This window comes from Monodelphis domestica, chromosome 2 (assembly GCF_027887165.1).
Source record: "Monodelphis domestica isolate mMonDom1 chromosome 2, mMonDom1.pri, whole genome shotgun sequence".
Taxonomy (NCBI): Eukaryota; Metazoa; Chordata; class Mammalia; order Didelphimorphia; family Didelphidae; genus Monodelphis; species Monodelphis domestica.
The window spans coordinates 540122683-540150391 of NC_077228.1; the positions used below are offsets into that span (position 1 = coordinate 540122683).

The following is a 27709-nucleotide window of genomic DNA, read 5'->3' on the forward strand; positions in this document are numbered from 1 at the left end:
GCAGTTTAACAGAAACTTTGTTTAATTTAAGAAAGAAGTATAGATAGGAAGATAAAAAAGAGGAGAGATTATTAATCTTATACCCTATAAATATACCTAAAATTCCTAATACTACCTAAAATTTCACAAATTTTCTCTGTCTTCTGAGGACAGTTTCTTCTGCCTGGCATGTCAGGCCTATCTAACCTATTCTATCTATAAATTATTCACTAACTACCTAACTCCCTAAAATAATAGACAGTCACCACTCACTCACTCCTTTAATCAGTTTTCTATTGCAGTCCAATTGTCAGCAGCCAACTGCCAGTAGCCCCTTGCCTCAGAGACAGACCTCCTGCTCTCTAGAGATCTCAGAGGCAAAAGACCTCCATCTGTCATTGGCTTCTTCCTTTATCTCCTCACTGATCAACTGTACCCCCTAACATCCTGTCAAAGGGCAGGCTACTTCCTTTCATTAGTCCTGGTCTCCCTGGTAATGGAATCTTCAGCTCTGCATCACTGACTCTTGTCAATTCTGATCTATTTAGAAATCCTGCTCTTTAGCCTCTTAAGGAGACAGTGAGAGAGTAATAAATGCCTTTAACATATTTTCCCCTGAGATCCTTTGGGAGACTAGTCTCCCCAATGGATCTTTCAAACATAACTACCTTACACTCATATTCCCTAGTCAAATGTGCCTATACTATTAATTCTTTCTAATAGAAAGCTATACCAATATGAGAAACAGGGAGAATAAAAGAGAAAGAGAAAGCAAAACAAATCTTACGACATACAAGTCTCAAATTACAATTACAAATAATTAGTTATAAAATTACAAATAATTACATTTACAAATAACACAATCCTGACTATACTCTACAGAAATAAGAACCTAAAGGTATTAATCCAAATTCAACTTACAATTATTATGTACAAAAATATACAAGAATATTATATAAATACAATATCACCCCTGAGGTAGGTGTTGACCAACACTTATAACACTTTGTCATTTAACTATCATTCAGTTATTTTAACTTTTCTATAATACTATAAAAGTATATTAATAATAATCATTTCTAAAGCAAAATTCTATAATATAATATAAATTATACACTTGCCTATTGGTTATTACTCATTCTATTTCAAAATTAAACCTTGTTTTATTGAAAAAAAATATAAGTGTAAGAGTTCAATGTCATTGAAAATAATGTCCAGTTGTCTCTGTAGTCTTATCCTTGAGGTATGCAGTCAATCATTTCCGATGGAAAGTACTCTTTTCACTTGAGAGCAATGGATCCACAATGTTTTTTCTCCAATTTTTATCACTGTTGGAGTTGTTAACATGACTTGGAATGGCCTTTCCCAGGCTGGCTGAGTTGCTCCTGTGTAAAGATAATTTTAGGGTTGTGACTTAAAATCTAGAGTTAATTGTTTGATGGGGGAAAATCCCAAATAAAATACTCAAATCAGTCTAGAAATTTATGGTAATTTAATTAATATAGAGGGAAGGAATTTAAGGAGAAGGAGGGAAGAGAACATAGGATTTCTCCTGTCTGACCTGTGCCGGGGGAGTTTAAAATCCCCACCTCTAGGTCTATGAAAAAGATTAGAGGCTTCTAAGAGGATAAAGTTGAAAAGTAAAGGAAGAAAACTCAGCCAGAAACTCACTACCGAACCAGACAATAGCTTGTAGCCACCCTAAGATGCTGAAAGGCCCAGCACACTACTATCAGCCAACTCTCCACCGCAAAAGATACCAGAGAAAGGAAATGAGCCAATATATAGACCTTTCATTCTTGTGTCTCCTCCTCTAAATGCCCATTCCTTTTAGTTCTCATCTTCTTTGATTAGGTTATATCTTTAGAGTTACCTAACACTTCTTTGTTAAGTTCACCTTTTGTGAGTTACTTAACCTTTTTGTGATTAATTTAACCTTAATAATTACTTAGCATCTTTTTGTATTAAGATCTTAAAATAGACTTAGCTTAAAGTTATAGCTTCACTATAAGGAAAGAGTTAAGTACCTTCATTGTTCAATCAGGAGATTACAACTTTATCTTCCCCTAAAGTATGGTATAAGTAGGGTGGAATAACTTAGAGTTCCCAAGACATTCCTGATTTTGTTCAACTAAGTATCTTCATTGTTACAATCAGGAAATAGCTAAAACCAATCTTCATACCTGTGCTCTGGAAGTTCTTTACATATACTGCGTCTCTTGGATTTCAATCATTAAGAGAAAAATCTATAGGTCCAGCTTTCACCATGGCTCTGGATTCCTGAAGTTCTCGTATTTTGATTTGCAGATCTTGTCTATATGAGGCAATAGTAGTATTTCCTCCTAGCAATGATGTATACATAGGGTTAAATGGTTTAGTATGCATTGGTGGACGACCAAACAGCATCTCAAAAGGTGAGATGTGTAGATCTCCCCTGGGCCTGCTTTGAAGGTAGAATAGTATTAGAGGGAGAGCTTCAGGCCATTTGAACTTAGTCTCAGTACATACTTTTTCAATCATGATTTTAAGTTCTCTGTTCATTCTTTCAACTTGCCCAGAGCTCTGGGGATGGTAGGGTACATGAAACTTTGGAGTAATCCCTAAACATGAGTAAATTTGTAATAAACCAAATCAGTAAAATTAGTCCCCCTGTCTGAATCAATCCATGCCAGCAAAGCAAAACAAGGTATGATTTCTCTTAAAGGCATTTTGGCAACAAAGCCACTGTTGCTCTAGCAGTTGGAAATGCTTTGAGCCATATGGTTAGCTGGTCTACTATGACTAAGCAAAATTTGTAATATCAAACCTTTGGCATTGTAATGAAATCTACTTGCAGATGTTCAAAATGTGTGTAAGCCAAAGGACTTCCACCAAAAAATTTTCTGTGAAAGACATGCTGGTTAGTTATATACTTGGCAGGTGGGACAGACTGCACACACTTTAGAGGCAATATTAGTTATCCCAGGGGCTATCCATTATTTTTCAGAGTCTACAATGCCTTGGATTACAAAATGACCATTTTTATGGATGGATTGACAGATTTGATTATAAAAACTTCTATGGAATAGGGGTTTTCCTTCAGATGCCACCCATACTCCATTAATCCTTTTTGCCTTGAAGTTTTGTTTCCATTTTTAAATTTCTTTTTCATCATAGAAAAGGGATAAATCTGAGTCATTGATAGTTGGCAAATTTCTATAGCAGTGAGTTTTGTGGCAGCATCTGCCTGGTGATTTCCTCTAGAGATAGGGTCAGTTCCACCTGTATGGTCAGAGCAATGTACAAAACCAGGGTTTCAGGTAGCTGGAGAGCAGAGAGAACCTCATTGATGATTTTAGAATTTGTGATATTTTTGCCAGCTGATGTTAAAAATCTCCTTTGAAGTCAAAGCATATCAACAGTGTGACATATTTCGAAAGCAAATCTCCAGTCAGTGTAGATTGTTGCTTTTTTGTCTCTGGCAATTACACAAGCATGTTTCGAAGTTATTAGTTCTGCACCTCGAGCACTTATATTTGATGGCAGTGAAGCTGCCCACAGAGTGGCAAATTATGTGACTGCAGCTGCTCCAATGTAACATATACCATCCCTTATGAAGTATGAACCATCTGTAAACAAAACTAGATCTGAATTTTCCAAAGGAGCGTCCAAGAGATTATCACAAAGCTTTTCTGCCATGGATACTAATGATTCGCAATTATGCAATGGTTCTCCTGTGACTGGTAAATCTGGAAGCAAGGTGTCAGGATTGAGTGTTTTGCAATGTTTTAAAGTGATATTTTCATTGCCTAAAAAGGATATTTCATATCTTGAAAGTCGTTGGTCAGAGAATGCCTGTGTTATATGCCTTAGCAACAATGCTTCAACTTCATGAGGGCACATTATCATTAGTGGGCATCCCAATACTAAATCCACAGATTTTGTTACTACCAAAGCTGTTTTAGTTATGCCTCTAAGACTTGGTGGTGCTCCTGAAGCTATTGATTCTAGTTGAATCAAATAATATGCAGTTGGACAGTAAACAGGTCCTAAACCTTGTGTTAAAACACCTGAAGCTACCCCCTTTCTATTCATGTACATGTAGAGTTAATGGTTTGTTTTAATTTGGGATGCCTAGAGCAAGGGCATACAGGAGAGTCTGTTTTAATTTAGTAAGTTCTGCTAGGTGTTTAGCCTCCAACCTAAGTGGTTCAGTGACTGCATCTTTTGTCAATGCTAATAAGGGGTTTAGTGATCTCCCCATAGCAAGGAATCCATTGCCTACAAAATCTTGTTGTTCCCAAAATTGCTCTCAACTGTCTCTTAGTGGATGGGGCACTCAATTTTTTGATATCTTCAATACACTTAGGGGAAATGAAGCAGGCAACATCAGTTAAAACAAATCCTAAATACTCCACTTTAGGGAGACACCACTGAATATTTGACTTTTAGATCATGTGTCCTCTCTTATATAATTCAAACAGGAGATGTTTGCTATCTTCTTGGCATGTTGCAGCATTTGGTGAGGCCAAGAGCAAATCATCCACAACATATATTTAACAGCTCTCCTTAAACTTGATATTTGCCAAATCTTGTGTCAAAATTTGGGAAAATAAAGTTGGACTTTCTATGTAACCTTGAGGCAGATGACACCATGTGTAAATAGAACCTTTCTAGGTGAATGTAAATGTGTTTTGGGAATCTTTATGTATGGGTATTGAAAAAAAGGCAGAACACAAATCTACTACTGTAAAATATTTAACATTTCCAATTTCTTCAAATAATCTACATGTGGCCTAAACTTAAAATTATTCACTGTCCTGGCCACTGTGAATCTGAAAAACTACAATTATCCTTACACCACCCTCTCTTGGCTTCTCCAGCTATCTGTGACCCCTTTAAACTGTGGTTTGAAGTGCTGAGCCAAGTCTCCCCAGAGTTGTGTGTATTAGGGCATGCCCCTGAAAGATCAGAGATGATCTTCTCCCTCACTCTGGACTCTATCCCTCTCTAAATGCACTTGATGTATCCATGACATTTCTTGGCTGCTGTGACCCCCATCTGGCTCTTACCAAACCTGAAGAACAGTTTAAAGAAAAGCAAATGAATTGCTATTTAGCCACACTTTTCTTTCCTCGGGAATTTCCTCAAATTAGCTGCACTAGTATTGCTAGCACTTTACACTATTTATGGCTTATTTTGTTGTTGATGGGATGTCTGAGTCATGTCTTCATGACCTTATTTGGGGTTTTCTTAGCAAAGAGACTAGAAGGCTTTACCATTTCCTTCTCCAGCTCATTTTGCAGATAAGGAAACTCATGTCAACACATTTAGTGACTTGCTCAGTTTCACACAGCTAGTAAGGGTCTGAGGTCAGATTTTAATTCAGGAAGATGAGTCTTCCTAACTCTTGGCCTGGCCCTCTATCCACTACATCATCTAGCTGCCTCTGAGTTATAATAAATGTTTAATACCATACTTTTATTTCTTCACTCTCCCTCTCTTCTTCTACCCTCTCTCCCTTCCCTTTCCCTTTTCACTAATTTCCTATTCCTTCACTTCCCTCCCTACCCCCCCCCTTTCTTTCTTTCTTTTTCTTTCTTTCCCAAACACAGTTAATGGAAGTGATATGAGATTCATACTTTACTCACATTCACATGCCCAATGATCCATACTTCTAGCAGACCCCCTCCCTGGACCCTCCACCTGCTCTGAGACAAGCTCTTGATCTTGGAACAAGGCCTCTTTTGTAACCTTTTCCCCAGGAGGGAACTACAGGCCTTTAACTGGCCATCTTTCAGTTACTGTCTCAGTCCAGGAGGCATCTGCAAGAACTAATTCTCAGCAAATAAAGTAATTCCTCCTTTAGGCCTTGGCATCCTGAGCCTTCTTGGTCACTACAGGATGAAATTTCTTCTCCACTTCTCACCCCTTCCCCAAGCAGTGGTTCTTCATTCTTTGATGTGCCTGGATTTTGTGGCAAGGGAATAGGTACTCTAGAGCTACCAGAGGGACAAAGGCAGCTCTCTTAGCTGTCCTGTTTTCCCAGCTCAGCTCTGTGATACTTTACAGAAACCACCTTCCCCAGTTCAGCCTTTTAGGGTTTCCCTCATTGAAGAAAAAAAAACTCTTTGAATCCAGGTACCTCATAGGATCCTAGATATAATGCTGGGAGATTAGAGCCCAGTTAATCCAACCTGCTCATTTTTCAGATGAGGAAAGGGCCACCCACAGGGCAAATGGCTTGCCCAAGGTCTTTCAAGAAGTATTAGAGGGACAGCCAAGTGACTCAGTGGATTGAAACTCAGTCCCAGAGACAGGAGGTCCTTGGTTTAAATCTGGCCTCAGACACATACTAGTTGTATGACCCTGGGCAAGTCACTTAACTCCCATGGCCTCATCCTTACTTCTCTTCTGCCTTGGAACCAATACACAGTATTGATTCTATGATGGAAGGGATGTTTTCATAAGTATGTGGCAGAGGCAAGATTTAAATTCAGATCCTCTTACTATAGACCCAGCTCTTTTTTCCACTGTCCCACTTTAATTGGGGAAGGTTCATCTTTCTTCTCAGAGTATTGTGTTTTTTAATATTTTGATTTTCAGTTCTCAATTGTCTCTTCCACCTATGAGAAGGGAGGGAATACAATATCCATTATAGTCATCAAAAACCAAAAATGTTATGGCTTTAGGCAAATACATTCATAAAGGTTTGAGTTCCTTGATGACAGGATGACATCACTACCCAGGAAGTAAAGTGAGCCTTTTCCCAACATCTGCTAATGAATAAGACAAGAGAAGACCAGACGAGCAGGACTGATTTCTTCTCCCTGCCTTCCCCACAATATAGACACAAGAGGGGATTTTGGGCCAGTTAGAAGATTTAGGACAAATGCAGGAGCATTTCCTGGTCATGGAATGGAGATGATGCTGTATCACAGGACTAGATAGACATCCTCCAAGGCTTCTTCCAGCTCTAAGGTTCTGGTACCCATGAATTCAGGCCAGAAAGTTCAGATTAGGAGATGTATAAATCTACTTGGCCATAAGCGAAAGAGCTAATGGATGTGGATAAATGCTATTTATTCAATGGATTAATTTTGTTTGCTTAAAAAAATAGTATCCCCAAATAACCAAGCCCCACTCCAAGCAAATTCCATACTTTGCCAGCTCATTTCTGGCAAAACTCCCAGACCCTGTCTAGATGTCCTTAGTGAGGCTCTGGCCAGAACCCCAGACCCCCTAAATATAGGCTCCCTCCAGCTTGTCTCATGTTTGCCTTTGTGCTCCTAGTGCCTAGCTAACACACAGCAGGCATTTAATCAATGCTGGTGGAAACATTAGTAGTTGTAGTCAGAGAACCAAGGTTCTAACCCCACTTCTAGAGATGTGAGACCTGGGGACACTCACAGCCTCCCTGGGCCTCAGTTCCTTTATTTGTGTAATCCAAGAGCTGGTGTCTGGCCTCTGAAGTTTCTCTTATGCTTCAGCTCACCAGTCAATCAATCAATCTGTAAACACTGATTAAGCCCCTACTAGGCACCAGGCGCAGGGCTAAGCCCTGAGCTAGAGACAGAAAGAGGCACCAGACAGTCCCTGGTCCTGAATGCTGTGTCTGGCCAAAGCAGCGTGTAAGAGGACTACCTAAGCCATCAGGACGATCTGGCTCTAACTGAATTTGGAGGTCTGCGGGGGAGTGTCCATCCCACCAGGACTGCCTGGAAATGCAGAAGCAGAAGAGTACAGCTAATATCATGCCGCCATCATTCTTGCACAGCCGGAGGAAAGGGCGCTGCCCACGGTTTGCAGCTCATCTGGGAATCCTGCCGCAGGGACCGCTGCCTTGGATCGAGCAAGGGGGAAATGGGCAAAGAGATGGCTCCATGGAACCTCCATTGAGCTGCCCTTCTGGGCGGGAGAAGCAAAGGGCTTTTCTGGGGAACCACTGCCCTCTGGTGGTCGGCCTGTGATGTTCGCTCAACTCCAGTCGGCTGTGAACTGCTGAGAACTTGCTTCCTGGGAGCTGGAGCTTCTCCACTGTTTGGGACCCAGGACCCCTTTACTCTTAAAAAGCATTGACGACCCCAGAGGCTAGAGTCCCGGACACTTAACTATATTAAAGCTGTAACTGAGGCATTTTGGAATATGTATTAAACTGTTTAAAATAATAGTCAACCCATTAGCTATTTATATAAAGAACACTTTTATGAAAAAACGTCTTTTTTACAAATAAAACGAGTGAGATGATCGCTTTCCTTTGCCAAATTGGGCAAATCTCTTTGATACCTGACTCAGTAGAAGTTTGAAGTTTTCTCTTACATCACCACAATCACATCTGCTTCTGAATTCAACTTACCTGGAGGAAGTATGTGAAGACATTTGTAGCCCACACATATGTATTTGGAAAAGACCTGACTGCTTTAAGTGGCAAATGACATCTCAATGTTATGGGAAAATCGTTTTGTCCTCACAGATCCTCCGAAAAGGTCCTGAAGACCCCATGGGGTCCAAGGGCTGCATTTTGAGAGCAGTTGATATAAGCAAACCCAAAGTGAAGATCCATGAGATAAAGTTCATATGAAAAAGGAAATTTCAATAAGAAGTCATTTGTTTTCTCATTAGTAAAATGAGGAAAGTGATTTGCCCAAAGTCCTATTGTAGATCTGATCTCAGGAGGCCTCAATTCCAATCTAATATACTCTCCCAGGGAACATGGTGGAGTCTAGATACTTGGAAAGTTTCTTAGAGATCCTCAATACAACCTCCTCATTGTACAGAAGAAGAAACTGAGACCTTGAAAAGTTATGTCACCTCAGGGTCACTTCTCTTCAGAGGGGAAGCTAAAGGGCTCATTTGCCAAAAGGATCTCCAGTATGATTCCTTCAGGTTGTCTTGTTGTTGAGTCATTTCAGTCATGTCAGGCTCTTTGTGACCCCATTTGGGGGTTTTCTTGGCAGATACCAGAGTGGTTTGCCATTTCCTTCTCCAGCTCATTTTATAGATGAGGCACGGAGGTAAACCCACTTATGGGCACAATTCACCTCTGAAAAGGGATGGGGTAGGTGGTCTGCTCTTATTTCTTCTTTCAAGCTTCATAAGATACATTCCCATTGTTATACTTTCACAGCATGAATATTTTGGTTTTCTGGTTGGTCGTTGTTCTTTCCATTGACGCTGTGAGTGATTGTGCACACTGTCTTCTTGGCTCCACAGACTTCACTCTGCCTCAGTTCCCAAAGGTCTTAACCATGTTTCTCTGCATTCATCCCATTTATCATTCATTGCAGTACAGTAATCTTCCAAGATTTCCATGCACCATAATTTGTTTAACTATTCCACAACTGATGGGTGCCTAGCCTTCCGTTTTTATTTTTCTAATTCCATTTTGCTATCACACACACACAAAGTTCTGCTACAATGTTTTGTTGTTTGTGGAGATTGTCTTTTAATGACCTCCTTTAGAAGATATTAGATATTAGTAATAGAATCCTGGGTCCAAGAATATGAGCGCTTTGATATCGTTGTTTGCATAACTTCAAATTTTCTTTCTAAAACTATTATATTAAAGCATAGCTCCACCAATGCTGCATGGCTCCTTATCCTCCCATAACCCCTTCAACATTTTCTCCCAGCTTTTATCATCTTTACCAAATTCAGATAATGAGATGGAACTTCCAAGAGTTGCTTGTTTTTTATGAGCATTTCCCTTGCTCTTAGTGATTTGAAACATTCTCTGATATGGTTGTTCTTCCAAGGACTTATTCATCTCCCTTGGCACTAATCTATGAAGGAATTACTTTTGGCTTTATACATTGTATATATGTGTTTATATATAATGTTAACTATTACAGATGTATTATTAAATATAGTCAATATTAATGTGTTACATATTACACAGAGTATAAGTTATATAGTTATAGATGATGTTTGTGTAATCTATAAGCAGATAATATGTAAATGAATGTATACATATATGTAACCAAAAGTCACTCCCCAATAGATATTGAATTTTAGATAATAATGTCTTTCATATAGTATATATTTATTTACCTATAAATGCTATTTGAGTTCTATAAGTATTCCTTTCATAAATTTCATTTGTATGGCATTAAAAGCTTAAATTAATTTTGGTAATACTGACATTTAAAATATATTAGTATAGTTGAGCCATGAGCACTGAATATTTCTTTAGAGATTTAAGATTTATTTCTTCATGTCTGTAAGGAGTATTTTGTCATTGAATTTGTACAAGCAGTTGTGTGATTCAGTAGATTGCTCTCCAAATGCCTTATGTATTTTGTTGTTATTTGAAGGGGATTACCCTTTCTATTTTTGCCTTTTGGTTTTTGTTATTATTATAGAGAAATGTTGGTTTTTGTGTGGTTTTGTGGCCCACATCTTTATGGAAGTTATTATCTTGATTAGTATCTCTCCCAATTCCCTAGGATTTTTTAAGTAAATCAGCATACTATCAGCAAATATTGATAGTTTTATCTTCTCTTTATCCCATATTTATACCTTGAGTTTTCTTCTTCTGTCTTATTGCTAGTTGCTATTGCATTTTCAAAACTATATTAATAATAATGAAAACAACAGGCATCCTTTTTTTACTCCAGGATTTCTAGTGTATCTCTTTTGCATATAATGCTTAATTTTGGATTTAGACATTTTATATTTTAAAAAATCTCTTTGCCTATACTTAATAGACTTTTGGCATGATGAGTACTGTATAATCCTGAAAAGTATATTTTGATGTTGGTCATATTGTGAGAGAATACGGATATAAAACCAAAATCCAAAAATAAAAACACACAAATAAAGTGAAAAAGAGTATTCTTTGATCTGCATTTAGATTCCATTAGTTCTTTCTCTGGAGATGAATAACACTCTTTGTCAGAAGTTCTTCAGAAATGTCCTTAAAATTCCTTAGAATAGCTAAGTCTTTCACATTTGATCATTGTACAACATTGTTATCACTCTTGGTTCTGCTCATCTCACTCTGCCTCAGTTCATGTAGGTCTTTCTTTTCTCAGTTTATCCTGCTCACCATTTTTTATAATGCAATAATATTCTATCACAATACTATACCACAATCTGTTCAGCCATTCCTCAATTGATGAACATCCCCTCAAATTTCAAATCTTTTCCACCACAAAAAGGGACTGCTATAAACCTCCCAGGTACAAATGAGACATTTTCACTTTTTCTTGTCTTGTTGGTATACCTAGTTGAGGTATTACTGGATCAAAGAATGCACAGTTCCATAACCCCTTCAGCATAGTTCCAAATTGCCCTCTAGAATGGTTGGATTGATTCACATCTCCACCAAGAATTCATTAGCATTCTAATTTTGACCTGTGTCTTCTAATATCTATCATTCTCAATTATTATAATATTAGCCTATCCGATAGGTGTGAAATGAAATCTCAAAGCCACTTTTATTTGCATTTCTGCAATCAATAGTGATTTAAAGCATTTTTTCCTGTTACTATAGATAGCCTTGATTTCTTCATCTGAAAACTGCCTGTTCACATCCTCTGACCATTTGTCAATTGGGAATGACTTGTATACCTAAAAATTTAACTCATCTCTGTATATTTGAGAAATGGGGCCTTTATGAGAGAAATTTTTTTGTAAAAAAATTTTCCCAGTTTGAGGTTTCCTTTCTGATCTTGGATGAATTTGGGTTTTTTGTTTGTTTTTGTTTTTAAACCAAATAAATCATTTTAGCTCTACTTTAAAATTTAAAAATATTTTTCCATGTTTTTATGATTCATTTTCTTTCCCTCCCCTTTCCTGGAGCCAACAAGCTATTTCACTGGGTTACACAAGTGTAATCACTGGATATTATTTATTTTTGTAATAGAGTAATCTTTTAAAACCAAAACCCCCAATTCTATATCCAAATAAACAAGTAATAAATCATGTTTTTCTTCTGCATTTCTACTCTCACAGTTCTTTCTCTTGATGTGAATAGCATTCTTTATCATTAGTTCCTCAAGATTGTCCTGGATCATTGCATTGCTACTAGAAACAAAGTTTATTACATTGGATCCTTCCATAATGTTTCACTTTCTATATACAATATTTTCTTGCTTCTGCTCATTTCTCTCCTCATCAGTTCATGAAGGTCTATCCAGTTCATATAGAAATTGTTAATTTTATGGTTGGGATCTGAATATATTAAATTGGTGGTCAGCAGGGATTTAATTCCTAAATCCCAAAATGAATTACTAAAGTAAATTGAAATTTATTGGTAATTTATTTTACAATAGAGGGAAGATATTAAGTAAGAGAGAAAAGGGGGAGAGAGAGAGAGAGAGAGAGAGAGAGAGAGAGAGAGAGAGAGAGAGAGAGAGAGAGAGAGAGAGAGAGAGAGAGAGAGAGAGAAAGCTCTAGCTTCCACTGACCCAGGTAGAAATTCTAAACCCAGCCAGGGAAAAGGAGTCTCAAGACAATGGGCCTTTCTCAGAGGTTCACACCTCCAGAAAGGGCAAGGAAACTAAGTCACCCTTTACACTCACCACGGTGACCATCTAAAAAGAAAGCAGTCTGAGGACTCCTGCACGAGCTCTTCCAGAGGTCCAGTTGCACAGCCAAGTGTCTTCATTCCAAGTCTGAGTGTCTCTCTTCCAGTCCAACTGATTCCAGTACAAGCCCAAGTGACTCATCTGTGTGCCTCTGTTTTCTCTATTTAAAGATCTTTTTCTCTTGTGTCACCTCCCCAAAATTTTACGTCTACCAATCACAACAGACGTTTTTCTCCAAGACTGCCCACTCTTTCACAGACCTCCCACTTAATGTATGAAATGGGTATTCACAACTTTTTGTAGTTAGTGGTTAATTAACACCTTTTTTGATTAATTAACATGTTTTGTAGTTACAATTAGTAGATCTACTTTAAATACTGAGTTAACACTTTGGGGAATAAAATCTAAAAATAGACAGAGGATTATAATTTAATCTTCACAATAAAGGAAGAGCTAAGTACCTCCATTGTTACAATCAGGGGAGAACCAAATCCAATCTTCACAAAATCAAGCAGTTCATCATTCCTTACAGCACAATAGTATTCCATCACCATCATATAACACATTTTGTTCAGCCATTCCCAATTAAGGGACATCAAACTCTCTTTGCCACCACAAAAAAGAGCTGCTATAAATATTTCTGCACACTTTTTTATCTCTTTGGAGTACAAACCTAGTGGTGGTATTGCTGGATCAAAAGGTAAATGTATTCTGTTTGTCAGAATTTTGTTTAAAAATTTTTTTTTTCAATCAGTGCTTCTTAATTAATATTGGTCTGTAGTTTTCCCACCTTTTAGTCTTACCTGGTTTAGGTACAAGGACTATATTTTCTTTATGAAAGGAATCAGAATGGGCATTTTCACTTTCAATTTTAACAAATAATTCATAAAGAATGCATATTAATTGTTCTTTAAAAGTTTCATGAGATTCTTCTATAAACCTATCAATATCAGTAGGTTTATTATTTTCCTTTTTCTTTGGTAAAGAATAACTAGATCTATTTTCTTTTCTGAAACTGGGTTATTTATGATCTCTATCTGCTCTATTAGTCTGGGTATTTTACATTTGCAAAGTAAATTCACTATTTCTTTCATGGTCTCAGTTTTGTTAGAATATAACTGGATATAATAGGATCCCATGAGTCTTTTTATTTCATTTGGTTTTCTTATGATTTTAACTGGTTGTTGCTATATTATTAAAGATTTTCTACCCTTTTCTTCTTAATTAGGTTGCTAAATATTCATAAATTTCATTATTCTTTTCAAAGAATCAGCTTTTAGTTTTATTTATCATTTCCATAGCTTTCTTGGCTTTTGGTTTATCGATTTTGTATTTAATTTTTAATATTGCTTATTTTATGCCTATTTTATGTTTATTTTTTGTTTTCTATTTTAAAATTCATATTTAATTTCTCTTTCTATTTTCTCAGTGTATGTCTTCCTTTTTTCCCTATTAATTTTATCTAGTTAATTCTTTCCTCATTCAATTAATTCAATTAATAATTTCTCTCCTCTACTCTTCAATTTTTTTTAGCTTTTAAAATGTTATTTTTATGAATCCTTTTTCTAAAAAGAGATTTATTTCTCCCATTATTCAATTTATTTTTACCTTTCTTTTCTGTCTATTCTAGACACCCAGCCCCCACCCTTGGATTCATTGTCTTATTCATACTTAGTCTTTTTTAAATCTCCATATTCTCAATGGGATTAAAACTTCTAAGGTATCTAACTGCCACCAGTTCAGAAATGAGACCTTCTGCTCATAAAAGGATTGAGAGATTTGGGGTGTCTTCACAGTCAAAGGTAGTTCTCCCTCCCAGCTCCAAAGAGCACAAGACAAGAAGTACTTTTGTTTTTTCTCTTAACTTACTTTTGAGCCTGGCTGGAATTCCATCCGACCCCCACAGGTCCTCTGGGGTTCCATCTGCTCATCTTCTGGGGCATTTCTTCTAAATTCAGTTTTTCATTTCTTCCGGTCATTCCCTTGTACGCAATATCACACATTCTCCTCTATCTTCTTCCTCCTCTATCCCTCTGATGAGTCCTCTCATTTTGTAATTTAATTCAACAATGAGCACTGATTCATTCATAGTTCAGGCAATAGCGACTTGCTGACTGTTGCTAGGGCCGCGCGCGCCTGGCGACGGAATGCCGCGAGTCCGCGCAGGCGTTCTTGCGGAACGCCGTGCATTGTGGGATGGGCCATCCAGCTCCGTAGGGGGGTCCAGTGCGCCTGAGGGCGTGGCGGGATGGGCGGAGTCTGCAGCGGCGGCCTGAGAAGACCGGGTAGGGGTCGAAGCCGCCATGAATCCTTCGGTGGTGAAGCGCATGCAGGACTCCATAGAGAAAGTGATCAGGAAGCCACCGCTGACGAAGAAGCTGCTGAGCGAGCCCCCGTTCCGCTACCTGCACTACATCATCCCGAAGGTGCGGGCCCAGGCCGGGAGGGCTCGGGGGCGGAGTTCCGGGCGACTGGGGCCTCCCGAACCGGGGAGCTTTCTCTGCCTCCGCGCCCGGTACCTGGAGGAGAGCGGGTCGCGGACGGGCTGCCCTCGTGAAGCCTCCAAGAGGCGCCTCCTGAAAGCTGCCGTGGGTTGGGGGGTAAATGGGTGGGGAGGAGGGGTCGGTGCAAGGGTCACACTTAAGCTTCCCCGCGTATTTCACTTACTCAGCAGCTACCAGAATTTGATGTCATCAGAAATACACCCGAAAAGTATCATATTCCTGCTTAGGATCGTTTGGAATCAGTGGGGGAGGGGGGGAACCCTTATGTTTGAAATGCTTGTCCAAGAGGGAAAAAAGTTATAACAAAAGTGGGCCATTATGTACCGCTTAAGGTTAGTCACTAACGTTTAGCATTCTGTTCAGGATGGCAGGTTTGGCTGTAATGGAGGTTTAGGAGCGCCTGACACTACCCGACAGCATGGCCTCGGCTTCTAGTGGCTTTGACACTGACTGAGGGTGGGACCTTTGGGCCCTCCCTTCTCTGTGTGTCAGTTTCCTCCTGTAATTGACCACAGGTGGGCCTTTCATTATGATGTAGCTTTCAGCCCTCTGTGCTCTGACTTGGGCTGCTCTAGGAGTTGGTGACGCTCCAGGATGTGGCTGTGGACTTCACGAGGGAGGAGTGGTGCCTCTTGTCACCTCCCCAGAAGGAGCTGTACAGGGAGGTGATGCTGGAGAATGCCCGAAACCTGCTCTCTGTGGGTAAGGAGCCTCTTCCTGCTGCCTGAGTCTGCCATCCAAGGGAATGTCACCCTCAGCAGCAGGCAGGGTGGGGAGCAGTTTTTAGTCATGAGGAAGGGACGAGGGCTCCTATGCTGAGTCCCAGAGCCAGAGCCCTCCTTCTGCCTGGTTATCCTGGAAAAGGACTTTGCATTGTGTAATGGGAACTTCGGGGTTCCCTTTGGTGCTCTTGAAGTCAGAGATCAAATCCATATGGGAGAATCTCAGAGGTGGATGTAATCTCAGAGCTAATTCCTTCTCTCCTCTCCCTGGCCTTGAATTGTGTCTCCCAAACTCATCTGGGAAAAGTATCAGGGAAGGTTTTCCATCCACCATCTTCCTCTCTAGATTGGATCTACGATTTGGGATATTGTTCTCTAGTTCATACCTCCTGGGTGTCCCCAGCAGAGCAGGATTGTCCTTAGTCTTCCCTCCTATTGTCCTAAGCCTCCAGCAGAGCTTGGTGAGAAAGGGAGGGAAGGCAAGAAGCCTTACTAACGACCTGCTCTTGTCCAGGTGCTCTGCCAAGGGTTCTCTCTGTAATATTATGATTCTTCTTCCTCACCTTCATCTTCCAAATTTGGTGACAGAATTATCCCCATTTTACAGTTGAGGAAATAGAGTCGATTAAGTGACTTGAACTGAGGCACACATGTAGAAGCTGCTTGGGGCCAGATTTAAACTGAGGCTTTTCTGCCACTCCCCTTCTAGCTGCCAGATAATAGACAAAAACTATTGATTGAGTTCAGTCTTCTCTACAAAAAATGTACCAGAACCAATTGTTCTGGTTCTAGATTTGTTCCCTAAACTTCTCCCCCCTCGTCTCCCCACACTAAATGCTGTGGAGACTCTCCTCCAGGAGGCCCCATAAACCTCCCACAGGCCCTGCTTGCATCCCTCTGTCATTGTCAGGTCACATGGACCGGCTGAGAGACAGCATTGAGCCTAGTGAGGATTGTTGAGTTCCCCAGAAGAGGCAGAGACTTCATGAGAGAACAGTCCCTGAGGCTTAGAGAGGTGTCAGGGAGTGAGAAACAGGGAGGATGATGGAACAGAAGCCAGTCTCTCAAGGTCCCCGAGTCGGGGCTTCAGACTGATCTAGAAAAATGACGTTCACACCTAGTTTAGAAGATTAGGAGTTTCTGGCAAAATAAACCACAAAAAGCTGAGGGTGTGTATCTGTGGGAGCTATTGTTCATTTCAGGTCTCTCAGGAGGATAACAGGAACATCCTACCCTGGGCTCCTGCATTACAGTCACTGGGGGGGAGGGCAGACTCCTATGGAACCCCATGGAGGCAGTCTTTGAGTGGAGGCACTGAACTCCTCCATGTTTCCCTCAAGAGAACTCAATGACAAGCTTCTCTCCCTCCTCCTCCCTGACTGATTCCCCATGCCAAGGGCTCCCAGCTCCCCCAGAAGATGTGCTCTCTTATTTGGAGCAGAGGGAAGGTCCATGGATGCTGGAGCAGGAACGCTTGAGGATCTACTGCCCAGGTGAGTGAGGAGGAAAGGTATGTGAGTGCTGGGGTGAACAGAAGCTTCTGTGTGCTCTGGTAAAGCCAGAGCTAGATATGGGGGCAGGAGGGCCCGACTTGAAATTCTTTTTCAGTTTTTAGTAGGGGCTCCCTGGGCAAGTCACAGCACCCCTGAGCCTCAGTTTCTCCATCTGTAAGATGAGGCTGTTGGATCATTTCCTATGAACTACCTTCAGGGGATAGGTCAATGACCGTCTATGAAGTCATTTTTTGGGATTGAAAGGCCTGGAAGTCTCCTACAAGTGTCAAAAGGGGTTCACTTATCCTTGCTGAGTTTTTTATTATCCAGAAATATGTATGAATGTTTGCTCTGCGCTTGGTCCTGAAAGAAGTTATAGGGGATATAAAGGGCTTCAGTGGACATCCCCTGCTCTCATGGAGCTCACCAGCTGCTGGAGCAAACAGCATGCTGATGAAAGAAGCCCTTTAGATACTAAATCCAGTGCAAGTTCATCAAGAGAATGAAGGCTCTAAAGAGAAGAAAACTATGGAAGATGGGCTTCAGCTTGAGCTCCAGGACAGCAAGATTGAGGATAGTAAGCCCAAAGTATGGCAGAGAAGACGAGGGAAAAGCATTGGCACAACTCACTGCAAATGGCCATCTCTAGCAGTTTAGCTCTGATCCAGAGGACAGATGTTGGACAGTATCTCAAGGGGATGAAGACATCAAGGGATGGTTTGGAACATGGGGAAGGAATTATTTATTGGTTTCCAGAGGAAAAGAGTCATTAGTCCATGAGTGTTGGAAAGACTGAAAAGGAAAGAACAAGGAGGATAAGAGAGCTCTGCAGAGATGTTTTGTTCAGTGAAATATGAGGCCAATTTCTCAGCTCAGAAGGTGTGGCCAGGGGGTGGGAGGAAGCCATAAGGGAGAGCTGGAGACCAGAGAAATCTTTGGAAGGCTGCTGTGGTAGGTGGCAAAGGGAATCCATGAGGGAGATGTCACAGGATTGCCTTACCATGGTGAGGACCCAGCTGAGATCAAGGAGCCTCGGGTTAGAGTGGAACCAGGCAACTGGTTTCCTGATTTTCCCCCTTCTCCTTTCACCTGCAGCACATCAGTAGGGATGAAGATGGCTACCTGCCTTGGAAGCAATCCAAGGCTAAGCTCTGCTGAAATCCTCAGCTCCAGACCCTGCTTTCTGGGACTCCATCTTTGTGCTGTTCTTGGACAATGAGGTGACCCCATCACCTCAGTTTAGGGAGATGAGAGCCTAGACAGAAGCCTCTGGGATCTCCAGGATTGGGTCTGCTCAGATTCCAGCAGAGTTACTGTTGACTGCTGAGAAATAAGGGCCAGACAGAGAGAGAAACAGGGCTCAGGCCAGAGTATGCATTTGCCTTCCAGAAGAAAGACCAGAATGCAAGGATGCTGGCAGAGCTTGGGCCTGACATAAGCCCTGGGCCCAGCCACCAAACATGGACTAAATACAAAATAGATTCTAAGAACTATGCTAAGCCCACAAGGGAAGGACAACGCCAGGCTGGGCTCTCCTGGAGCTCACAATCTAGGATCCCAACAAAGAGATGGTTTTAAAAAAAGCAAGAGCTCCTGAATCTCCCTCTGTGATGATCCAGGGCAAAAAGAGTGTTGGGGAATAGAAATGCATTTAATTCAAATGGAGAATAAGGAAATAGAGGAAAGAAGACATTTGAGAAGAAGAGCAATCAAAAGAGGAAATAATCAAAATTATAATATAAAATAAAAGCTACCATTTGCACATGGCTCCTACTATTTGTCCCACGCTTTGTAAATATTTTCTCATTTGTTCCTCATAGGATCCCTGTGACTTAATTGATATTGTGATGCCCATCTTTATAGTTGAGGTGACTGAGACAGAACTCCTGTGAATTGCCCAGGAGTAAAAGTACTAGCAAGTTTTTGAAGTAGAATTAGAATGCACCACCCCACCTATAGGAGATTTCTAAGAAGATCATGAAATGCCAGCATCTCTATGAGGCAGAAAATAGAAAGAGAATTTCTTGCAGAGGGGTGAAAATTCTTTTTAGTTTTAGCTCTCTAACCAGCCAACAAAAAAAATTGCCACCTACCCAGTGAAACATTTATTTTTCCATTACTTATGACAACTAGTATATTCAATGATAAATGTTCCTGGATATTAATGGCATTTATTGCTTTTTTTAAAAGAAACCAAGTTTATCTGCAAAACCACCTTTTAAATTTTTTTTAAAGATTTTTAGCATTTCTCCATGGTTCCATGATTCATTTTCTCTCTATTCCCTCTTATTTCTCCCCTCCCAGAAGTGACAAGCTATTCCACTAGGTTATACATGTATTATCACGTGATACCTATTTCAATATTATTCATTTTTCTAATAAGAGTCATCTTTTGAACCAAAACCCCAAATCATATACCCATATAAATAAGTGATCAGTCATATCCCCTGTAAGGATGGGATTTCATTTATTCTACCTCTGGCAAATTAGCTACTCTCACTGAAACTACTCAATGACTAACCTGTGTTGCCAGCCAATTCCTTTAAGAAGCTCCCAGGCAGGGCTGAGGCCTGTGCCATCCCCAACACTGAGGCTGCTGGTCCTGGGCTCTGGTGCCAAGGCCTGGGCCAGGTGTTCATGGCTATTACTGCTGCCAAGACCTCCACAAGAAACAATCGGGAAGCCCATACTCCCACCGATACCGCCTCTATGTCAAGAATATAACTGGTCACTACATCTCCCACTTACATGACGTTCCTCTGAAGCCTGAATCTAAAGAGGAAAATCTCATTCCTACAAAGAAAGCTTGGACCAGTGAGCATTAGGAAGTATTTAATATGGTGATAGAAATACCTTGTTGGACAAATACTAAAATGGAGATTGACACCAAGGAGCCATTGAACCCCATTAAACAAGATATAAAGAGAGGCAAGCTAAGTTATGTGGCAAATATCTCCCTTCACAAGAGTTATATATGGAATTATGAAGCTCTTCCTCTGACTTGGGAAAACCCTCATCATGTACACTCCTGCACCTATTGCCATGGCCATAATGGTCCCCTCGACGTTTGTGAAATAGGCTCCAAGGTTCATGCTCCTGGTGACATCCAGGTAAATATTCTTGGAATTCGGGCCTTTATTGATGTGGATGAGGCAGATTAGACATTAATTGCTATTAGAATGGATGACCCAGAATCTTCCAACATCCATAGTGTTGATGATGTGTGGAAGGATAAACCAAATTACCTCAAGACGAGGCAACATTTCACTGGTTCCGATTTTACAAAGTGCCAGAAAGGAAGACAAAAAATAATTTTGCTTTTAATGGAGAGTTTAAAGATAGGATTTTGCTCATCAAGTTATTGAATCTACCCACAAATGTTGGAAAGCTTTGCTTCATAAAGAAGTTGATGAAGGAGAAATAAAATGTGTCAATATGGAAATAAGTGATAGCCCTTTCTGTTGCAGTGAAGAGGCCTGATCCCTAGTGCAGAAGGCATCAGCTTCTGTGGATAAAGATTTCAATTCCAAAGAAGATGAAGATCTCCACAAGTGACATTTTATTAAGAAGTAATGGATAGATAGGGCTGCAGACAAGTTCTCACAACAGTTACTGCCTCCATCATGAGCGTCGCTTCCTTAAAATGCCTCATGATGAACCATATTCCAATAAACACTGGATTCCCAAATTCTTCTGAGTATTTCCTCAAAATACAGACTCTTTGTTGCCATGTTAAGTTCTTAGGGAAAGCTTGGAAGCAACATATTTTGAACACCCACTGTTTATCATCCCTGTTCTTAAAAGGAAACCCACAGATGTCCAGGCTCAAATTTTCTGCATGAATGTAGCATCCTAAATGTTAGCTAGGTGCTTGTAAAGATGATTGTTCTCTTTTTTCAGACTGGATTAATAAGACTATCCCATAACAGGACCTCATTTAGCCCCCATCTCTGTCTCACTCTAAATCAGAGAGCATCTGAGAACTTTGTAAGTGTCTCAAGTTGTCTACTGATACCTCATACTTGTGCCACACAGAGTACATGCTCATCATCTCACTTGATCCTCCAAACAGTCTATAAGAGGTATTCTAGTATGTATGCTGCCTAAGCAACTGCTAAGAGATAGTCTATGAAACGGACATCAACCCACAAGTGAGGGAACTGGTACTATTCAAGTCACATAGCTAGAGAATAAAGAGATCAAGGTCCAAGTTCCAGGTTTTCACATTCATGGCTCATTTCTTTTTCTGTTCCAATAACGTCTTCAGTTCTACAAACAAATGTTAAATATCAGTTGTGTCTTAAAAAATGTTCTTGTTGCTCAGTCAAATCTGATTCTTCCTGACCTCGTGGACTACTGTTGTCCCAGAGTTTTCTTGGCAAGGATACTAGAGTAATTCACCCTTTCCTTCTCCAGCAGATTCTTTTCTCAAGCAATTAGAGGCTAAGTGACTTGCCCAAGATCTAAGAGATGTCTCAGACTTGATTTGGACTCAGGTCCTGCCTCATTTAAAACAGTCAAAAAATGAGGAGACATAAATTTTATATAAGAAGATAGAACTGCTATGAATTGATCCAACCATTCTGGAAGGCAATTTGTAAATATGCCCATAGAATGCATGCCATAGAACCAGCAATACCACTACTAGGTTTGTATCTCAAAGAGATAATTAAAAGGGGTTGTACAAAAATATCCATAACTACACTCTTTGTGGTGGCAAAAAATTGGAAAATGAGAGGTTGTCACTCAATTGGGGAATGGCTGAACAAATTTTGGTATATGATGGTGATGAATATGTTGCTACAAGGTGTGATGAACCAATGGATTTCTATAAAGATTAGAAAAACCTCCATGAACTAATATCAGGTGAAATAAGCAGAACCATCAAAACACTGTACATATGTATTCGACTTTGCTGCCAGTAGCAATACCATGATCCAGGATGATCCTGAGGGACTTTTGAGAAAGAACACTGTCCACATCAAGAAAAAGAAAGGTGGAAGTAGAAATACAGAAAAATGAAAACCCAAATAACATCTCAGTCATTTGGTTATAAACTTGATGAGATGCAATTCCAGGGTAACCCATGAATTAGGCAACTATTCACATATAATGGCAGCCAAGAAGAGTCTGTGCTTGCCTATGAGCATGAATGGCCAACCTTCCTGGAAGCTTGGAAATAATTTGATGTCAAGTTGAGAAACTAAAAGAATGTATTGCACTTATTCCGAAGCAATCAGAATTTGATGTCATCATAAATACACCTGAAAAGTATCATATTCCTGTTTAGGATCATTTGGAATCAATGTAAGGAGGAAAAAACATTATGTTTGAAATATTTGTCTAAGAGAAGAAACAGTTATAACAAAATTGGACCATTATGTAGTGCTTATGGTTACAGTAACTAATGTTTAGCTCATATCCCCTCATCTCCAAAGGGTTTATGAACCACTAAATGGGAAGGGTGCAAAAGGACAAATAATGGAACCTGTTGGCTATTTCCTTACAAAGGACCAAGTTACTTTATGACATATATTAAGAAACATGGGAAATTCCATGTCTTTGTTTCAGTTGTAGTTAGTAGAAGGACTTGATCGTAGTGAAAAGAGGCATTTAAAGAAAAATAATAGCTATTCTGAAGAAGTAGGGAACAGAACAAAGTCTTTTATGCCTTGAGCAAGTGCAAAAAAGAGGGTGGATTTTCTTCCTCTGATCTCAGATACTGCAACAAAAAATAAAGTTAAAAGCAATCATTAAGGAAATTACATAATGTTTACAAATAAGCTAGATCATGAAATAATAGGAATATTTAGTGTACATGCACCCAGTGGTATCATACCTGTGAAGATAGGATTGAACTTGTAGGCAATGAAAATGAAAGCAAAAAGAAAGATTGAAAATGAATTGTCTAGTACTGTGGACAGAGAATGCCCAGTCACAAGATTTGGTTTCAGCTGCCAGGATTTGGGTCAAGTCACTCCACCACCATTCTGAGGTCATGGTCTGAGACAGGAATGTAATGACAGCCTGGCCAAAATAGCAGATTTGTTAAGAAGACACAATGAAATCATATAGAATGTTCTTTTTTATTTAAATATTTCTTTAGGTTTGAGGTACTGGCATTTTCAAAGGATGAATTGTGTCCACTTCAGTTGGAAGACTTCTTATCTGAGGAAATAGGACACAAAGCAATTTACATTCTGATATGGAAGAAAGGAGATATGGTTATTTGTGTGTATATGTGACCATGCAGGTATTTTACTGTTTATTTCTTTTAGGAGAGATCAGGCCAGAAATGAAGGCAACTCCCACAGAGATGAGCCCTTTTGTGGAAGAAACAGACCATCAAAGACTCATGAGTGATGTTCCAAATACCATAACTTGGAGAGAATTCTGTGTTGAATCCCAACATTCATCCCATACTGAATATCAGAAAATGAACTCTGAGAAAAAGTCTGGTGAATGGAAGCAATGTGGAAAGACATTCTGTCGGAACTCTAGTCTTTCTCATCATCAGAGAATCCACACTGGCGAGAAACCTTATGAATGCAATCAATGTGGAAAGATATTCAGACAGAGACACAAACTTGCTATACATCAGAAAATCCACACTGGGGAGAAACCTTATGAATGCAATCAGTGTGGAAAGACATTCTCTCATAGCTCTAGTCTTTCTTATCATCAGAGAATCCATACTGGGGAGAAACCTTATGAGTGCAAGCAATGTGGAAAGACATTCAGTCACAGCTCCAAACTTGCTGTACATCAGAGCATCCACACTGGGGAGCATCCTTATCAGTGCAAGCAATGTGGAAAGACATTTAGTTGGAACTCAAGTCTTGCCATACACCAGAGAATCCATACTGGGGAGAAACCTTATGAGTGCAAACAATGTGGAAAGACATTCAGTCACAGCTCTGGTCATGCTCGACATCAGAGCATCCACACTGGGGAGAAACCTTATGAGTGCAAGCAATGTGGAAAGACATTCAGTCAGAGTTCTGGTCTTGCTCAACATCAGAGCATCCACACTGGGGAGAAACCTTATGAGTGCAAGCAATGTGGAAAGACATTCAGTCTGAGCTTTGTTCTTGCTCGACATCAGAGCGTCCACTCTGGAGAGAAGCCTTATGAATGTAAGCTTTGTGGAAAGACCTTCAGTCAGAGCTCTGGTCTTGCACGACATCAGAGCATCCACACTGGTGAGAAGCCTTATGAGTGCAAGCAATGTGGAAAGACATTCAGAGAGAGCTCCAGACTTGCTGTACATCAGAGCATCCACACTGGGAAGAAACTTTATCAGTGCAAGCAATGTGAAAAGACATTTAGTTGGAACTCATGTCTTGCTATACACCAGAGAATCCATACTGGAGAGAAACCTTATGAGTGCAAACATTGTGGAAAGACATTCAGTCAGAGCTCTGGTCTTGCTCGACATCAGAACATCCACACTGGTGAGAAGCCTTATGAATGCAAGCATTGTGGAAAGACATTCAGTCAGAGCTCTAAACTTGTTCAGCATCAGAGAATCCACACTGTGTAGACTTTGTGAGTGTAAGCAATGCATAAAGACGTTCAGCCTGAGATACTTTCTTGTTGTACATCAGAGTATCCATACTTGGGAGAAACACTTTGGATGCATTGTGGAAAGATTCACATGGAGCTCCACTTTTGCTCTACATCAGATGTAATATTTAAAGGGATTTTAGGGATTGAAGGGGGCACAGGGGTTAAGGAAGGTTTTGTAACAGGGAAGGAGGAGTTGAAGGGAGAGAGGGAATATGGCTGCCTGTGAGGTAAAAGGAGAGATGCCCCCCTGCCAAGAGGCTATCTTTGAAAAATGGGGTTCCCGAGAAATGGGCCACCTATGATAACCTGAGGGGATATCTCCTCTATTGATTGCTGTTAAAGATAGCCCAGGGAAGTTAAGCATGGACCCTCCTGGAGGGACAAGCCTTCCCCCAAAAGAAGTTTGCCCAGCAGGAGTCCAATAAAGACTGTTTATAGTTGAATGGCTGTCCATAGATTCAGCTCCCTTTATGTCCCCTTGAAATTATAGTCCTCTTATCTGACTGCGGTTATTTAAATAAAGATTAATTTTAATAACAAGTGTGGATTGGGAAGGTATCAGGGAAGAGGTATTTTCCTAGATTGGGTTTGAGTCTCTCAGCTTTTGAGCTAAGGTCAAGCCTCATAGGCCGGTGGAGGGTTTCTTTTATTCCTGGCTAAGTTAATCTATGCAAGTTCTCTTAAATTCAAAATCTTTAGCAGTAGACAGCAAGAGGAAGAAAAAGTTCTGATCTTCAGAGCTTCTTGGGCCTGTCTCTTTGGGCTGATGCCCCTAAAGATCGGCCTTCAATTCAAACCACTCCCCTTAAATCCTTTTGTTCAGTGACACAATCACAGGAATCCAGGTAGAGCACACAGTTGGGAAAAGTCCAGGAATAGAGGAAATTCTATCCAGAGACAGGGAGAGAGGCTTCTTCTAGTCCAAGGACCAGGAAAGAGAGGGCTTCACAAGACCAACTGTCACTCCAAGTTCCCCTCCTGTCATTCTTCTCAATATCTTATGTCTAACATTCTGACTGCTATTTGTTCCACCTGAGTAGCAGAAAGTCCAGCACTTCATTCAGTTTTCCTTTTCACACAGAGAAACTCCAGACGTTCACATAGAGCTCTCAGCTTGCTCTAAATCGGACAATTTGCTCTAGTATGCCATAAGTTATATTAAGATAAGGTCCAGATGTGAATATGATATAGACCTAAAGTATGATGCCATAAGCCAATTGGGGGAGCATAGAATAGTTTGCCTTTTAGATTAGTTCAGTCATAAGGGGAAAATTTATGACCAAATGAGAAATAGATAACATGAGCTATATCATGGTTTATTTTTATTATCTTAAATTCAAAAGTGTACAAACAAAACCAGTACAATCAAGGTTAAAAGGGGAAACAAAGACGTTATCATTTCCTTTAAAACAAGTTGTCCAATTTTGTGATGAGAATCCTCTCCCAGAATCACACATGGGGTCTTACCTGCATCCCCATCATCCTAGTGACATCATCTAGTGTGGGTCATGTGCCTGAGATTAAACAGAACATAATTGAAGGGGACCCTGAAAGGAGAGGGAGGGAAAAAATGTTGAAGACAAGGAAGTGAGGGCTCCTCAAGACACTGGTGAAGAAGAAGGTAGCTGAGGGAGCCATGTGGAGAGCACCCACATGACTAAAATATTTTTCTATTTAATTATCTACCTCTACCTATTTAAGTAAATTCAAATAAAGTTCATGAAAAATAAGGACCTTCGTGTTTTAGTTCTTACATTATGGAAATCACTATGGGGAGCAATTTCACTTCATCTCTTAAAGCTTTTTAGAGGAGTTTATAATCCACACTAGGGCAGATCAGTTCAGGGCACCAGCCACCACTCCCTACCTGCCTCCCACTCAACCAGAAAAGGCCACAGGTGCTACAGATCTCAGACTTGGTCAGATAAAATCTTTTTCTTCTCTAAAGAGTTTAGTCCTTCTTAGAGCCAGTCTGAAGCCCCCAGATGACCCCAGATTTAGCTTAGGTGGGGATGGGATGTTGGAGTAGCAGGCAAGATTTTCTCCCCTGGTATCAGCATCATTGTGAAGCACAGCAGTGTGCCCAGAGCAGGGCTTCCTTCAAGTGCCCCTTCTTCAGAGCAGGGGGCCACACAGGTCAGGAACCTAATTCAGCCTCTTGGTATGACAGCTTCCTATAGAGCATCTCTAGGGACAAAATCCCAGCAGGGGCCCCAGGTCCCCATCCACACTATCACTCTGCCCTGGCAACTTCCATGCTGTGCAACAACCAGCAAGCCCAGCCACCCCCACCTGCCTAGCACAGGGAAACTTCCATGCTCCCAGCTTTGATCATGAGGACTGGAGCTCCTTCCCTGTACCAAGGATCTCCCCTGCCACTCCCTGGACCCTGATCTCAGACCTCTCTAGCTTCCCAACAGGGGGTAGAGGATCCCTGCTTCCAGCTGTGGCTAAAGACTCACAGCATTCAGTGCACACCTAGGCAATACCACCAACACAGCAAAAAACTAGAGGCAATTTATATATATATATATATATATATGTATATATATATATATATATGATTAAACATAATTACATAAATCTAATTGAATGGAAGAAAATATTTTAATTATTAATAAAATTGAATTAAATAAAATATTAAATAATTAGACATAGCACTTCATTGATCCACTATTTCAAAAAAATTATTTTTAAAAGTTATTATTGCTATTATAAATGTATATTCAGTATTAATACTGTTGAGTACTATTGCCTTGCATTGATTTCTTATTTATCCCTAATGTAGTTTGGTTGCTTTCTACAATAAAATCAAAGGATAATGTGTCTTACAATACGTTTTTCTTCACTAGGGTATATGAAACTGTTGTTGGATCCTTTTAATTACTTAAATTTCCCAGCAGTAATAGCCTACTACCGCAGGGACTGCTGAG

General features: G+C 40.2%; 1 protein-coding gene, 1 long non-coding RNA gene and 1 pseudogene across 4 annotated transcripts; 2 read left to right on the plus strand and 1 right to left on the minus strand.

The window, feature by feature from the left end:
* Nucleotides 1–14704, minus strand: LOC130457580 (uncharacterized). Its single transcript, XR_008916906.1, has 2 exons — nt 14358–14704; nt 1–1364 (listed from the first exon to the last, which is right to left on the minus strand). It is a non-coding gene; the product is annotated as an uncharacterized LOC130457580 (long non-coding RNA).
* On the plus strand, nt 14703–26509 carry LOC103105464 (zinc finger protein OZF-like). Of its 3 annotated transcripts, none has more exons than XM_007486048.2 (4): nt 14703–14914; nt 15568–15694; nt 17055–17207; nt 23486–26509. In XM_007486048.2, the coding sequence occupies exons 1-4, from the start codon at nt 14792–14794 to the stop codon at nt 24748–24750; spliced, it is 1668 nt and encodes a 555-aa protein (XP_007486110.2). In that variant the 5' UTR covers nt 14703–14791; the 3' UTR covers nt 24751–26509. The 3 variants fall into 3 exon arrangements, with proteins under 3 accessions (XP_007486110.2, XP_007486111.2, XP_007486113.2); XM_007486049.2 differs by having other exon boundaries at nt 17112–17207; XM_007486051.2 differs by having other exon boundaries at nt 14704–14914; nt 15356–15694.
* Nucleotides 19181–23467, plus strand: LOC103095396 (inorganic pyrophosphatase 2, mitochondrial-like; annotated as a pseudogene).
* Nucleotides 26510–27709: the final 1200 nt, after the last annotated feature.

What these genes read in the sequence shown, in the direction of transcription:
- LOC103105464 (XM_007486048.2), top strand. Translation starts at nt 14,792, where the DNA reads ATGAATCCTTCGGTGGTGAAGCGCATGCAGGACTCCATAGAGAAAGTG. An exon ending in TGCACTACATCATCCCGAAG is followed by an intron (nt 14,915 to 15,567) that starts GTGCGGGCCCAG and finishes GGGCTGCTCTAG; the next exon opens with GAGTTGGTGACGCTCCAGGA. An exon ending in CCGAAACCTGCTCTCTGTGG is followed by an intron (nt 15,695 to 17,054) that starts GTAAGGAGCCTC and finishes GTTTCCCTCAAG; the next exon opens with AGAACTCAATGACAAGCTTC.